The sequence below is a fragment of the Mustela nigripes genome, chromosome 2, assembly GCF_022355385.1.
Source record: "Mustela nigripes isolate SB6536 chromosome 2, MUSNIG.SB6536, whole genome shotgun sequence".
NCBI classification, from domain to species: Eukaryota; Metazoa; Chordata; class Mammalia; order Carnivora; family Mustelidae; genus Mustela; species Mustela nigripes.
In genome coordinates this window covers 21455628-21470245 of record NC_081558.1, presented here as the reverse complement: position 1 = coordinate 21470245, position 14618 = coordinate 21455628, and the positions used below count along the sequence as shown (strand labels likewise).

At 57.9% G+C, this 14618-nt stretch overlaps 1 protein-coding gene across 2 annotated transcripts in view; it reads right to left on the bottom strand.

Moving 5' to 3' along the window:
* NISCH (nischarin) overlaps positions 1 to 14618 on the bottom strand; it is a 32847-nt gene that overhangs the window by 4668 nt on the left and 13561 nt on the right. Inside the window, exons 7-16 of one of the 2 annotated variants that reach the window (XM_059389882.1) lie at positions 13580 to 13675; positions 12232 to 12384; positions 11521 to 11589; positions 10842 to 11027; positions 10539 to 10667; positions 9270 to 9383; positions 8798 to 8909; positions 4495 to 4619; positions 3295 to 3344; positions 856 to 2265 (exon numbers count right to left, since the gene is read on the bottom strand). In XM_059389882.1, coding sequence (XP_059245865.1) covers positions 856 to 2265; positions 3295 to 3344; positions 4495 to 4619; positions 8798 to 8909; positions 9270 to 9383; positions 10539 to 10667; positions 10842 to 11027; positions 11521 to 11589; positions 12232 to 12384; positions 13580 to 13675 — 2444 coding nt within the window. Of the gene's footprint in view, positions 1 to 855; positions 2266 to 3294; positions 3345 to 4494; positions 4620 to 7120; positions 8227 to 8797; positions 8910 to 9269; positions 9384 to 10538; positions 10668 to 10841; positions 11028 to 11520; positions 11590 to 12231; positions 12385 to 13579; positions 13676 to 14618 lie in introns of those variants that run through there. The other variant, XM_059389883.1, reaches the window with a different exon arrangement.

The window sequence follows — 14618 nt, the reverse complement described above, 5'->3', positions numbered from 1 at the left end:
AGGGCATGGAACTTAAGCTGAGGCCAAGAAGGGTGTCTGATTCATTCAGGGAGAGGCTGGGAGCCCCTTGGGAACCTCAGCTGGGGGGCTGGGATGACAGGCAGAGGCACGAGATGCTGACTTGAGGACAGGGTCTCCACCGTCCACCAGGACAGAAGAGAAAATGAGGGGCTCTCCAAGGACAGGAGGACCAACAGATGAAGGGCTTTCTTGCCTAGGCTGGGGAAGCCCCAGCACATGTGAAGCCAGGGAGCAATGGCAGAAGCCGGGCACCCCTCAGGGCACGAGGCCCCTCTGGAGTTTTGGGTGTGGGTGAGCTGAGGGTATGATCACAGCTGCTCACAGGCCTCCCTCTAGCCTCAGCTCCAGATGGCCCTGAAGGAAACTCGGGCAAGGAGCCAGGGGGAAGCCAGACAGAGGGGGCAGGAGCAGAGGGCAGAAGAACAGGACAAGACTGCCACCACTTCCCTCTCTGTCTCCCCTGCTGTAAGAAGGAAAGAAGCTCTGAATGCGGGAACCACCCGGCTCTCAAACTCAGACCTCAGACGCTCTGCTCTCAGCCAACAAGCTCCTCTGGAGAGAGCTCACAGAATTACATGCAGAGAGAGAGCCCCTCAGTGACCCAGTCCTTCCTGAAAGGGGGAATACAGCTCACCACCACAGTAAGGCTTGGCACGGGGCATCAGAAGGAGACAAGGGCAATGCTGAGGCTGGTCAGAGGCCAAGGAGGAAGAGAGGACGGGGCCCACCTGGGCCCACTCACACATGTACACATTCACCGATCTGATCTGGGGTGAATGGTCTCAGACGCAGTGCCCACCCCCGCCCGCCCCAAGAGCCTGTGCTCGGTCTCACCTGGCCCTGTCCTCGGCAGCCTGGCCTTCCACGAGGGGGCTCTGGGACCGGGCCCCAGTCGCAGGCGTCTTGGCGATGACCACAGTCTTTAGGTCCTGCAGCGAGGCCCGTAGCTGGTTATAGATACGCAGGAAGTGGAACTTCTCATGGGGCAGCACGAAGATGGCAGTGACGAAGCGGTAGCCCACGAGCAGCTCCAGCACGTGGCCATCGGCGAAGGCGCCCCGCGGTTGGGTGCAGCTGCGCGTGGGGTCCAGCAGCACTGTGGACAGCGGCACGCGGCTGAGCTTGAAGCTGTTGCGGTTGCGACAGTTGTGGGTGCCACGGTTGGGCATGGGGTTGAAGTCGGCCTTGATGACGTTGAGGTGCTGGGGCGTGAGCAGCAGCCAGTAGGGGATGGCAGCGGACTTGACGGCCTCGGAGGGCGCGCAGCAGGAGCGCCGCACGGCAGAGCAGAGCGTGCAGCTGGCCCACTCGATGTTGCCCGAGTAGTCGCCGGCGGCCGTCTGCACCATGCGCTTGTCGCTGTAGACCAGGTAGACGGGGAAGCAGCCCTGGCTGCGCTCCTGGCAGCCGCCCGCCACCTTGTAGAAGGTGAGCAGCTGGCGGAGGAACTCCTGCAGGGTAGTGTGGCTGCCATAGAGCACGGGGCTGCACAGCATGGCCATGTGCTGTGGGGCGAAGCAGGAGCGCAGGTCGGCATGGAACCCGTGCAGGCCGGCGGCGTCCGAGATGATGAAGAGCGTGTTCTCGCTGTGCCGCACCTTGAGTACCAGGCACAGCTCCGGCATGAGGAAGCCGAACTCGGTGAGGTCGCCGTGCGGGAAGCAGAAGACGAAGCGCAGGGCCGACAGGATGTGCTGGCTGCTGCCCCGCGACTCCTGGTGTGGGATCTCGAAGACCGCGATGCCGAAGTCGGTGAGCACGAGGCAGGCGGCGAACTGGCGGATGCTGTCCTGCACGTGGATCAGGAAGCACCACAACACCTTGAGGATGCGGATGTGCTCCAGCAGGAAGTCCTCGTCCGCGCCCAGGGCCCACTCCAGGGCCAGGCGCTCCTCCTCGCCCTCCTCCTCCTCCTCCTCTTCCTCCTCCTCCTCCTCCACCCGGCCGCCCTCCTCCTCTTCCTCCGCATCCGGGGGCCCCATTTCGAAGTAGCGGTTCTCCGCGGCATCCTCGTCATCCTCGTCGTCCTCGTCGTCCTCGCCCTGCTCGCCCTGGCCCTCCTCCCGCTGGTTGGCAGCCTCGATCCAGGCGGGCAGCTGCCGCTCGATGGCCTGCCGGATGAGCGTGCTCAGGCGCTGGATGAAGTCCTGGTTGGTGGCCGTGTAACCGATACAGGTGAAGGGCAGGAAGATGATCTGGCCCGACCCCGGCACCACCTGGACCTCCGGCTCTGCGTGCTCCGGGCTGTGCGGGGAGAGGCCAAGGTCATCTGCATGCTGGGCTGGACCGGCCCTACCGACCACACGCAGAGCCGTCTGCTGAACCCCTGGGTCCACAAGTGCCCCAGTGGGGAGCCGGGGTGCCTGAAGGCGGGCCTGCCAGTTCAGGGACAATCTACACCCCCAGGGCCCAGACCACTAGCACTCAGCCCCACCTTAGCCACACCACGCAGGCTCCCCAACAAAAGCACCACAAAGCCCTCTCAGTTGCACAGATGCTGGCTGCGAGCCCCAAAGGGAACAAGAGCTCAAGGGCATGAAGTCACTTACTGACCATGGTTCCCTTCAAGGGCACCCAGAGGCCTCTGGGATGGAAGTCAGGGAGTAAGCTAGGTGGGTCTTAGGACTTCCACATTTCAGTTCTAGCTCCTCTTGGGGCGCCTGGGGGGCTCAGTCATTTTAAAGCATCTGCCTTTGGTTCAGGTCACGATCTCAGGGTCCTTGGACCCAGCCCTGCACAGGATCCCTGCTCAGCAGAGAATCTGCTTCTCCTTCTCCCTCAGCCCCTGGCCCCAGCTTGTGCTCTCTTTCTCAAATATACAAAATCTTTAAACAAAACAAAACAAAACAAAAAAACTACCTTCTCTTGGGTACTGCTCCCCTCCGTGAAAATCACATATAGAACTTCTATAAAGTGTCAGAGAGTGAACACCACAGGTTTTGGAGGAGCCCATCCACATAATCTCTCTTTTTTAAATCATACTTCGAGAATATAATGATCATTCTCAGCTCACAGGCTGTACAAGGTAGACCGTGGACCAAATCGGCCTTGATGTGCTGACCCCTACTCTGGGGTAACATGTCCAGCAAACTTCAGGGATTAGGATGTGGAAACAGATCAGAGCCCATCTTGTTGCTGTTTATATAGTCAAAGAAAGAAACAGCTCTGAAGAACTTCTATGAACAGACTATTAGCAAAATCCCACTGGTTCCCACTAGTCCACAGTTGGGCATGTGCAGAAGGCCTCAGATGCCTTCTTAAGTTCTTCCTCACCTCACACCGCCAACAGCTCCCGGGATGTCCCGGAAATCATCAGAAGGTGCCTGACAAAGAAGAACATGCAGTGAGCCCCCACCTGCTGCAGCCACCCCCTGGCATTTACTGGGGGCTGGACCCTGAGCCAGGCACCCCATCCCAGCTCACCACCCTGCAGGAAGCTCCTTACCACCCCAACGCTTCCCTCGGGGACAGATTCTGGGCCCCAGAAATGCTGAGAGAGACTCAGCCAGTTACACGGCAGTGTACAGTGGAGCGGAGACTGCAACCTCTGTCCAGCCCCAGCCCGTGCCCGGGGTCAGCACCTCTGCCACTCTGCAGCTCACCATGTGTCTGAGGTCTGGCATCCCAGTGTTCCCCACGCCACCCCAGAGGGTGGCACACGGACAGCCTACCAATGTGGCACCTGGCCTGCAGAGACCTCAACGAGCAGAGGCTGTGCAGCACCTGGCAAGGCCCTCCCAGTGGTCTCTGGGCAGTGCAGAGGACCTAGGCCTGGGCACCTCCGACTGTGTGATCCTGGGGAGAGCGAAGGGAGGAGTGCCAAGGAGTGCTGTGACAGAGCAAGGACTCTGCAGACTGCCCAGGGTCACAGGGCCATGACCTACTGAACACAGGGCTGGATGGAGGCCCAGGAGCCAAGCAGAATGCCCACATCACACTTGTCTTCCTCCTCTCTTCCCAGGACAGAAGTTCCAGAACCCTCAGCAGCAGCCACAGAGGAGGTGCTGGAGTCGCAGTGTGTCTGACTACTAGGGTAACATGCAGGGGCCGGCAGAGTAGCCCAGTGAGCCCGGTAACAGCAGAGAAACTCTTCCTGATGGGCGTGAGACCCAAACAATCCCCACCTCGGGCTTTGTGAACTGCCTTTCCCAGAATAGTCTACGTACAGGGGCTAAGGACCACCTGGCTTTGCCTCCAAGGGCCTACCTAGTGAGAAAACTGCCTGTTCCTATTAGTTCCAAGAATGACAGACAGATGCACACACGCGCGCGTGCGCACACACACACACACGGACGGACAGATGGAACACAAACTGCTCATCACAAAGCAGAGTGCACCAGGCAGTGGCAGCATCTGCTCCAATAGCAGCCAGGCCACCTCCACCGTCTAGCCAAGGCCAGTCCTACTTCCGGACAGCTGCAGGCAGAACACTCGGTCCACAGCAATAAGCAATCCCCAGAAGAAGGGTGTTACCTGTCCGGAAGGGATGGACTCCAAGGAATCAGAGCATCCCCGGGCAATGGGCCGGTCCTCGGGAGTCAGACTGTCGGTGGATGAGAGGCTGCTGGCCAGGGCCTCCTCCTGCACGAACATGATACCTAGAGAGACCAGGGGTGGGCGGGCAGGGCAGGCAGGGAGAGTAGCCATTCAACAAACACGGCTGGGCCCTCAGGCTACCGGCATGACTGGGGGCCTCATCAGACCCTCTAACCCAGACACGTGGATCACGGAAGAAAAGTTAAAAACGGAAATCTTGACCTCGAAGAACAAAAGACTGCTTATCTAACTTCAGGGCAGGGACAGACTTTCTACACCTAAACCCAAAGGAAGACATGGACATGTGCGTGACTACATCACCACCAAACTTCTGGAAGAGAAGAAACCGAAGATAAAAAGGATATGAGGAAAAAGTACTTGTGATAGTTGACAAAGTAGTGTGTCTTTAATCTATAAAAGGCTATAAAAGGCTCTTCCAGATAACAAAGATGGGAGTTGGGGGGGCGGTGTGTGTGTGCTGGAAACCCCGTTAGGAGACGGCAGGCATAAGCAGCCATCCCACAATGGAACGGCTGCCAGAAAGAAGATGGGAAGCGAGGCGCACCCCATGAGGAACCGCGAAAGGGCAAGTCGAAACACGACCTCTGTTTTGCCTTGCTTTGGTGAAGGTCTGACAGCCTGGTCTGGCCTTGGCCTAACTGGGCAGTGGGGCACGGGTGTGGCAGTATGTCCATCAAGAGCCTTCAACGTGTTCACTCCTGGACCCTCTAAGAGAATGGCTGAACTTGGCCTCCCAGCCCACTCATACACCACCTCTACGGGCCTCACAGATACGCAAGGGCTCGGGACTCCTCGCGCGCGGTGTTCCTCCAGGGCTGGTGAGGACAGACTGTGCTCGGCATGCAGGGCTGCAGACCGCTCCCCACTGACCCTCCTCCCCTGGGCCACATCCACGGCCAGCGCACTGACTCATGCACCCCAGAAACACCTGGCGTTCTTGAACCCTGCTGAGGCTGTTTGAAGAATACAGCTTGCCTGGGCCTGTTACTTCACTCCAGACGTTTTCCGCAGTGGGTGAGGGTAATGAGTTGTTTTTTTTTTTTAAACATTTTCCTAAATGTAGCTAGCTGGGAGAAGGCTGAACTCTGACCCCCCAGTTTCACAGAGGTCTGAAGGGGCCCAGAGCTTGCCTGGCTTTGCCACCAGAGACCATGGTTCAGTGAAATGACTGAGCTCCAGAGGTCATGGACCTTTGTGCAGCTCAGCTGCCCCCCAGGGACAGGACAACTCATGCAGCCCAGGTCTTCTGCCCACGGACTAGCCAAGCCAAGAGCCCAAGCCCAGAGCCACCCCCCCCCACCTCCCCAGGAAAGCAGCAGGTGCTAGGCACAGGCAGCAGGAAGGCAGCAAGCACACAGCCATGCACAAAGCGCACTGTTCTAGCCCGGAGTCCGCCCCTCTCCTTCCTCACACGCTCAGAGTCTCTCTTCCTTCGAGGTCCACCTCACATACCACCTCCACTGCCAAGTCAGCTCTGCTCCAGATACGCCTCTCCCTTCTACAAACGCCCCTACGTCATCTTGCCCTGTTCTCCCTTCAGCACACACGCTCACCTCCCCAAGAGGCTCCAGGTTCCTTAGGGGCACGATTCCGGTCATCTGGAATCGCCCGACAAGGATGCAAGGAAGGGAAGCCCCTCCTGGCCACACCCGAGGAGCCAGGAGCCCTGTCAAGCGCGTCCCCAGCGTCAGCTCATGCACGCCTCTCATTATTTACCACAGTTCATCAACTCTAAGATGCGCGGATGGGGCGCCATCTTGGTCTCAGCAGCTGTCCACAGAAGGCTTTCACACGGCTCCATCACGAATGCCAGCTGGCTGACCGCGCGCGACTATGAGACGCCACTGACCGAAAGACACATCTCAATTTCAGAGAAGTCACGGGGTGGAAACGGGTGCATCTTAGAATCGATGAAGTAGGGTATATCCGCTTTACAGTTGAGAAAACCGAGCTTCAGAGAGGCTGCAGGTTGCTTGAAGGCACTGGGCCAGGGCAGCCGGGATGCACTGAGCTGCCTCCCTCCCAGGTGCCTGCTCCTGACCACTTCTCTACGGACCTGGCTGAAGAATCAACTCTGGCATGTCATCCGTCAGCCCCTACTGGTCACAATCCTCCATGGCTCCAACAAGCTGGCTAACAGCTCCTGAGACAACCAGAGGCCTGGTGTTAACGGGGGAGCGCCCAGTGTAGTCACAAGCACGTTTAGCTCTACCCAGGGAGCAGGCTGGGAGCAGAGCTGCTCCCTTCTGGAGAAATCCTGGCCCATCCAGGCAAGACCCTGGACAGGCAGCACATGGCTGAGCTCAGCCCTCTGTCGATTCCTCCATCTCAGGGAGAAAAAGTCACGTTTTCTCGCCACTACCCACCCACACCCTGTTTGGAACTGAGGAAACGTGGACAGGGATAGTCTTTCTGCTTCCTTCCTGGACCATGGACTCTACAAACAAGTGGTCAGGAAGGGTCACTCAGGATGAGACGAGAGGCATCAGAGCACCTAGATGGGGCCCAAATTCTGTTGTTTCTCACAAAAAGGAAAGAGATGTGCACACAAAGACGTCCACTACAGTTTTATTCATAAGAGGTGCAAATCTGGAGACAACGTCTCAATGTCTGGTAGACGGCAAACGGGCGGGGGGTGGGGGTGGGGGGACAGACTACAGTGAGCCACTCTGTGACACGTCCTGGCAGTGGGGCAGACACCCGCCTGCCCAACCAGGGGCTGCCTGCAGCTGCGGCCCCAGGGGCAGACCCCTCATTTCCCGCACCCGCGGTCTGCACTTTACCGGCTGCTTCTCCGCTTGTTCGTCCACTCACACACTCACTCGTTCATCGGTTCAGCAAATGCTGACTGAGAACCGGCAGGTGCCTGGCCTCGAAGACCAGTCGCATCTCCCCGTCCCCCAGAGGCCTAGTCCCACGGCTTCTCTGCAGGCTGGCCGGTGCCGTGACAGGGCAGCACGCACTGGTGGCCCCCAAGAGGGCTTTGGCCCGGCGGCAGGGAAGCTTCTTTGCAGCGATACAAGCCCCCCTCCCCTTTCATGTAAAAAAAATAAAACCAAAACTTCTCGATCAAGAGTGTTACAAAAGCGGATGGACAATTCCTCTGGCCCTTAACACCACCACTGCGTTCCCGTGAATTCTCGTGGATTCACTCTCCTACCTCGGGGTCATGAGCTTGGTGTGCCGCCCAGCCACAGGCGTTCTGATTTAACCTGAGCGCTTCCCCTCTCTCCCTAGCCAGCCCCCGCCTCTCTGAGGTGAAGGCAGGAGAGCAGCTCGCACCACAGCTCGCATCCTCTGAGGGCCCTCACGCCCCACGTTGGTTAGCGTGAGTAATGCTGCAGGGAGCATCTCCCCTCCCCCTTCCCCATTCACTTATCCCACTCAGATAAAATCCCCACCAGTGGGGTTACCAGGTCAAGGGGTGGGAACGTTTTTCTGGCTCTTGAAACATAGGGTCAAACTGTTTTCCCAAGACCTCACACCAAGTTCTGCGTCTCCAGGAGCCCGGGCGGGCGGGCGGCGTTCTTTCCTGTGTGTCCCGAGCCTTGGCTCCACTCGGGACGGCACACCCTCCCCTCTTCCGTGGGGGCCGGGCCAGCAGACACTCTCATGGGACCTGCTTCACTCACTCATCTCCGAGGATGCCTGGGTTCAGAGGTGAAAGCCCTTTGAAAACGCTAAGACAGTGGGTGGGTCTCGGGAACTGGTCTTCCACGGGTCCACAGACGGCCCGTCTTGGGCCCACACACACACATGGTGTTTTGGGGCTGGCTTGCACCACGAGAGCCATAGAGATGAGGCAATGATTAAAAAAGAAAGTTTCTACACAGGGGCCGGGGTGCCCGAGTCAGGAAGGTCACCAGGCCTGGCGTCCTGCAAGCAAGGAGCCAAACTGGCCATGCTGCCTGGGGGGAGCAGGGTCCTTAAAAGCAGCAGCCCCGAGAAGCCTGTTCACAAGGCAGCCTCAGGGCTCCACTGCAAACCCATGGGATCCTACAGGAACCGGATGTGGGATTCAGACCAACTGGGGGCCCTTGGTGAGCAAACAACAGAGCTGAAATCAAGCCAGCAGAGCCCCGCCTCCCCGAGCTACCCCAAGAGGTGCCGCCTGAAGACAGCAACATGCCCCCCACCCCATGTCTGAACCCTGCCCAGCCAGGAGGCCCAGGCGGAATCTGCGCCACTCCGCTAGCTGGCAAGACATGTACACAATTACCTTGGTTGGAGAGGATGGGCTGGGGCAGGGAGGCCGTGGCAGGAGCCACACTGGGAGGGGAGCCGCTGGGTCGGATGCAAGGGGCAGCGGAGAGCCGGGAATCCTCAATGACCTGAGGAGGAGTGCTCAAGTCAGCCCCCGGGGGAGAGAAAGGTCAGGAAGCACAGATCCCGACACAGCCACCAGGGAGGAGGAAGGAGCTCCCGGCTCTCTCGAGAGCGGTGATGGTGAAGGTGGTCAGGCCTAGTCTGCAGCAACCCTGAGAGGCCTGTGCTGCCCCTGTGCCTCCCTCACGTAGGGGAGAACGGGGGGGGGGGGTGGCTTGCCCCAGCTCGGCAGCCCAAACACAGAGGGGTGCAGCCGGGACGCAGGGGCCCTGTGTGCTTCCCGGCCCAGTCCCACGGCGAGCCAGCTCCCCTCTCAGCTGGCTTTCCTCACTGTCACTCCCGTCACCTCCCACACAAAGACCCACCTTCTTCTCTGGGTGGCTCAGCTTTGACTTGACCTCCTTGGCTTTCTGAATTGCTTTGAGCACTTCCACAGTGTCCAGCTCCTTCTCTGTGGTCGTGGTGTTGTCCAGACAGACCTACAGGATTCAGAGAACGGCCGTCAGCGCAGGGGCTGACAGGAGCAGTGTGGAAGGGGCGCTGCAGATGTGTGGGCCAGGCCCCGAGAGGACACGGGAGACCAAGGGAGGCTCTGCCCCCTGGCAGGCGAGCTCTCCACCCCCCGTGGAGGTGACCTGGGAGCTCCCACACTGCCTGGGCCATTTTGGGAGTCCCTCTCTGAGAAGAGGAGGCAATGGGACAGCCTTGCAGGTGGCTGGGAGCTGGGGAAGGTAGTGACCTGAACCAAGCCCCCAGTTAGGGCGAAATTCAGATCAGTTAAGAGTGAGGAGAGGCCTGGGGAACTGGGAGGGCAGAGCACAGGGAATAGGAACAGGCAGATATAAGAGGGGGCCGTGACTAGTAAGCAGTGAGGGGTGGCACTGTGGTCGCTGGCCTGTGGAATAGCTGACACCAAACCATGCAGCCATGGGGTGGGGTGGGGGGTGCCTGATGGGAGGGCAGGGGAAAAGGGCATCTTGTGGACACAGTCTTGGTGAAGAAAGGGGTGCTCAGGGCTGAAAAGAGATGAGGAGGGTGGCAGGGGAAGGGTGCGGACAGACGCCCAGGTATCTTCTGGCCTGGGATGGTGGGGGGATAGGCCTGCGAGAGTGGAAGGCAGGTGAGTCTGCCTGAGGACCTGTGACACTGGCATGGCGGCGGGGGGGGGGCGGCCCACACGCAGCAGGCAGCAGACCCTGGGCCGGACCACTTTGGCAAAGGGGGGCAAACCCTTCATAGTCTGCAGTCTACAAAACAAAGCGTGACTCTAACAAGCTAAAGACAGTCCCTCCACCCTGGGTCTGTGCCTGCTGGTTGGTGGGGAGCCGTCCAGGCCTGAGGCTCTGACACAGATGACAGGACAGAGGCCAGCAGGAACCTGGGTGGCTGGTGCCCCCACAGAAAGAGCAGGGAAGCCTCCTCCTAGTGGCGGGTGTGTGTGGGCAGGAGGGTGCGTGCGTGTGTGTGTGTGTGTGTGCAGACTTCCCAGAACCGAAAGGTCCCTTGGGGCCAGCGGTCCTTCTGAAGCAGGGAGGTGCACAGAACAGCAGCCATCCCCTCCGGCGCCGCCGGGGCAAAGCCAGACTCCACCCAGACCGTCTCTCCAACAGAGCAGACCCGCCTCAGCAGCTTACCTCGGAGGCCCGCTCTCCGAACTGAGCCAGCACCTTGGTCCGGTAGTCAGGGAGGATGCTCAGGGGGTTGCTGAGCAGGGCCACATGCTCCAGACACGGGAGGCTGCCGATGCTCCTGACCTCCTCCAGCTGCAAGAGACGAGTCCCCTTCCCTCACCCCTCCTTCGAATGCTACGGCGACAGGCCAACATGACCGATGGCCTCTCTTTGACGCAGGCCAGCTTTACGATTTCTTCTTCAGGGGGAGAAGCTCTGAGGCAGAGCCACCCCAGGACCCCAGGAGCCTTCCGGGCTGAGGCTCACCTGCTCAATCCTATTGTCGCGGAGGTCCAGGCTGACCAGGGAATAGAGTTTGTGCAGGCCACTCAGGCTCTCCAGGAGGTTGCCCGCCAGGTTGAGGGTCTTGATGTTCCCCAGTTTGGTGTGCACCCCTTCCAAGGAGGAGAGCTTGTTGTAGGACAGGTCCAGGTGCACGAGGTTGTAGAGGTGCTGCAGCGGCATCGAGAACAGGGTACAGTTGGTTCAGACCAAGGCTCCGCAGCAGGTGGGCAGCCCTGGATGGTGCAGGGGCCTCCCCACCTCCAACGCCCACTTGCCCCAGAGAGCTACTGGCAAGTGCCACCCCATGCTCCCTGGCACACACCATGGCCTCCCAGAAGCATCACAGCCCACAGGAGTGGGGCGAGCTGTGAAAATCAGGCTGTCCATCATCGTGATGGAGGCGTATGGTCATCACACTCATTTTCTATTTTCACGTCTTTCCCCCACTCTTTGAACCTAGAGCAACGATCGCCCAGTCCATGGGAACACCAGCAGACCCTGACTTTACAGACCTCCTGTGCACCCAGACACCTTTCAGGGGTCTATGAGAGAAAACTCCAGGGGACAGCCAAGCTCCCAAGGCAGCATCGGCCTCCTAAACTCTCAGGAGAACGGGACCTCAAGCAGCCGATGGAGGGTAGTCTTTAAAGACACGAATTACCTGCAGGTTGTCCACAACCAGCACTCCATTGTGACTCAGGTCCAGGAACTCAATCTTTGGGATCAGTTTCTTGACAAAGAGAAAGAAGAGAGATGCCTGAGGTTACCCTAGGAAGGGGGACTTTGGTGGCCCCTGTACCTGGTAGATGGGACGTGAGACACTTCCTCCCGACTACAGACGCCCCAGCTGGACATCTCTGCCTGTCCCAGGGGCAAACAGGGCCCCCAGTGCTGAACATGGGCCACTGTTCCTAAGAACCCCTGGCTTGTGAAAAGGACGGTGGCAAGGTCCTGGACGGGGAAGGAAATTCATCCCTCTTCTCAACCCTACCCAACCCCACCAAAGAGCACAAATACAGGAATCATTCTCCTCTTGCCCAAATGCTATCAAGATGTCACTCTTATGGGGGTGTGTCTGGAATCCATGAAGTGAATTTCCCACTCCACTCCCTGGGAATATCCTCACTATGTTTCTCTATCAAATGTACATTTGATCAATAGACGTCACTGGGCCCTAACCACTACCTCATCTATTTCAATGAATCCACTCAAAAATTAACTTAAAAACTCCAGGCACAGGTTGCACAGAGCATGGGCACAGAGCATGGGCACAGGTTGTCTATGGTCTTTCTGGAAAAGGCCAAGTTGCATACTCAACCTCCGGGTGTGACAAGGCCAGTGAAGCCCCTGGTGCCTACGGCTGAGAGCATACCACAGACTCGTCGATCTCTGAGATGCTGTTGTGGCTCAGGTCTAGAGTGGTCAAGGCCTGCCATGTGGGGATGACGGCAGTCACAGGGCCTTCCAGGGCTGTGCCTTCTGGCTCCCACTCGTCAAATTCCGAGGCTTCGGGAACAAGGACTTCCTGTGTAAGAACATCTGTTGAGCACCACACTTGGCCCTCACGCAACACAATTGTTGCAAAATTTCAGGAAGGGCTTCAGCATATTTAGCATGTGGAAGTGAACTTGCATTAAAATGGGCTTCAGCTCATATGGCTTTACCCGATTGTGAAATACCTGAAGCGCTTGGCAGCCTAATCGCCACTTGGAATGTGTTCTGACCCTGCCTCATTAGCAAATGCTTTTCAAACGCAGAAGAGCCTTGTTCTCCATGGTGATCCCGTTTCTGGCTTCAACCTTAGGAGCTCAAGACCAGCAATCACAGCGTTTCCAGGCAACTAGGCTTTCCGGGCTGGCGCCATGGTCCCTACCGAGGACCGTGGGCCATTACTGTCCATTACCGTCCATTACTACACAGGGTAGAAACAGGGACGCCATCAAAGCGCAGGAAGGCGGGCCTCTTTGTCCTGCAGTTGATTTCCGGAAGACCTCTCCTCCCTCAATGGACTAGCTTGGGCTCTTTGAGCGAGGCCACAGGGAGCCCCTCGGAGAGGGGCCAGGTTGCCCAATGCCATCGGCTCTTTATATAAGCCTCCTAGCTCAGCCAGCAGCCTCACGACCCCACCAAACCCGTATCTGCATCAGACACCACAAGTCATTAAAGTAGCTACCATGTTTGTTCTATCCCAGTGGAAGGATTTGAGCATTGCTAAGATGGAATCCATAAAAAGGTACGTAGAGAAGAAACCCCTTACTTTCTCAATTCAAGTATTTCTGTTGCTCACACACAAATGACAGAGCACAGCATTCCTACAACCCGGCCTGTCTACTTCACGTGCACTCAGAGCAGGACACGAAAAGTGCTGAGCCAGGACTTCACAAGCTCAAAGAAACACGTCAGTCTAATGAACATTCTGCCACTTGCCACCGCTTAGCAACTTGTTCCCCTCCAAAACCAGGGACGTTTCAGGGGGTGGGGGTGGGGAGACCCAGTGCCTTCAACTATCTTGTTCAATAGTATGGGTTTCTGACGAAGGCAGAGACTGACGCGTCCCGGGGACGGTCCAGCACTGGGAGGATCTGCACGAGTGTGGGGCTGTCCAGGGGAAGGTCCGACCTCCGGGTCCGGCAGACAGCAGGGACGCTCGCACCCACCCTTGGCGCGCAGCACAGGGCCCTGCCCCTCAGTGCCCGGGGCAGGAAACAGGTGGCACTTACCTTCATAGAGGTCGCGGAGAAGCGGACGCTCATTGTGGCTAAGGTGGGCTTCGATGCCACGAGTCCCCGGATGCGCCTGGCACCACAGTGACTTATCTGGAACAAAGAACAGATGCGTCTCAGAAAAGGCTATAAGGGCTGAATGAAGCTTGGCAGGTGAAGAGGAAAAGTGGGCTCTAGAAAGCAGAACTTGAGAGCAAAAGGCCTTGGGCACACAGTGAGGACACAAAAGACCCTCCTGCTCACCCAGCCCTGCTTCACCGGCCTTGGCTATCCTGCAGCAAGGAGGCAGGGCTACATGCCCCTGTACGCCCATGAACGCCACCCACCGGCAGACCCCAACCGTGGGGCCTCCTCAGCCTGTGAGCTGAGGCTGGGTTGGACACTCCTCTAACTTCCCAATCCTTCCTCAGCCAGCTCTGGCAGAGGCACACACCATAGGTTCCTGTCTAGGGTGGTCCTCAAAGTCTCTGGGACTAGCCCAGAAAGGTGCAGGCAGAACAGTCCCATGGGCAGCAGAGGCTCTGGAGTTAGACTTGACTGAATTCAGATCCCAGCTTCCCCTCACTGACTGTGTGGTCCTGGCCAAACTTCTTACCTCCCTAACCCTCAGTTTTCTCAATTGCAAAATGGGAATAAAAATACCCACTTCATAGGGCAGTCAGGAAGCTTCCAGCAGGAAGTGTCCATGAGGACACAGGGCTGAACACAGAAGTCATGCTCTAGAAATAGATGCTTTAAAGGCATTTTTAAAAAGTACCCATTACTGAGTCTCCTTGCTTTTAAAAAACGTTTTAACGAAACTGACATCTCGAACCCAGGAATAGGGTAGGAAGTAATACAAAATATTTCCTGTTAGATGTGGGCACACTGGAGAGCAGAGAGCCCTCAAAGCCCTCTGCAGTTGTGTCCTGGGAAACACAGACTGGAAACTGGCTCTGCCTGACCCTCAGGACGCCCTCCCAGCCCTTCAACTTGAACAATGAGAAGAAAGAGCCAAGTGCTGGTGCTCCATTCTGTCCACATGCTGCCTGTGACC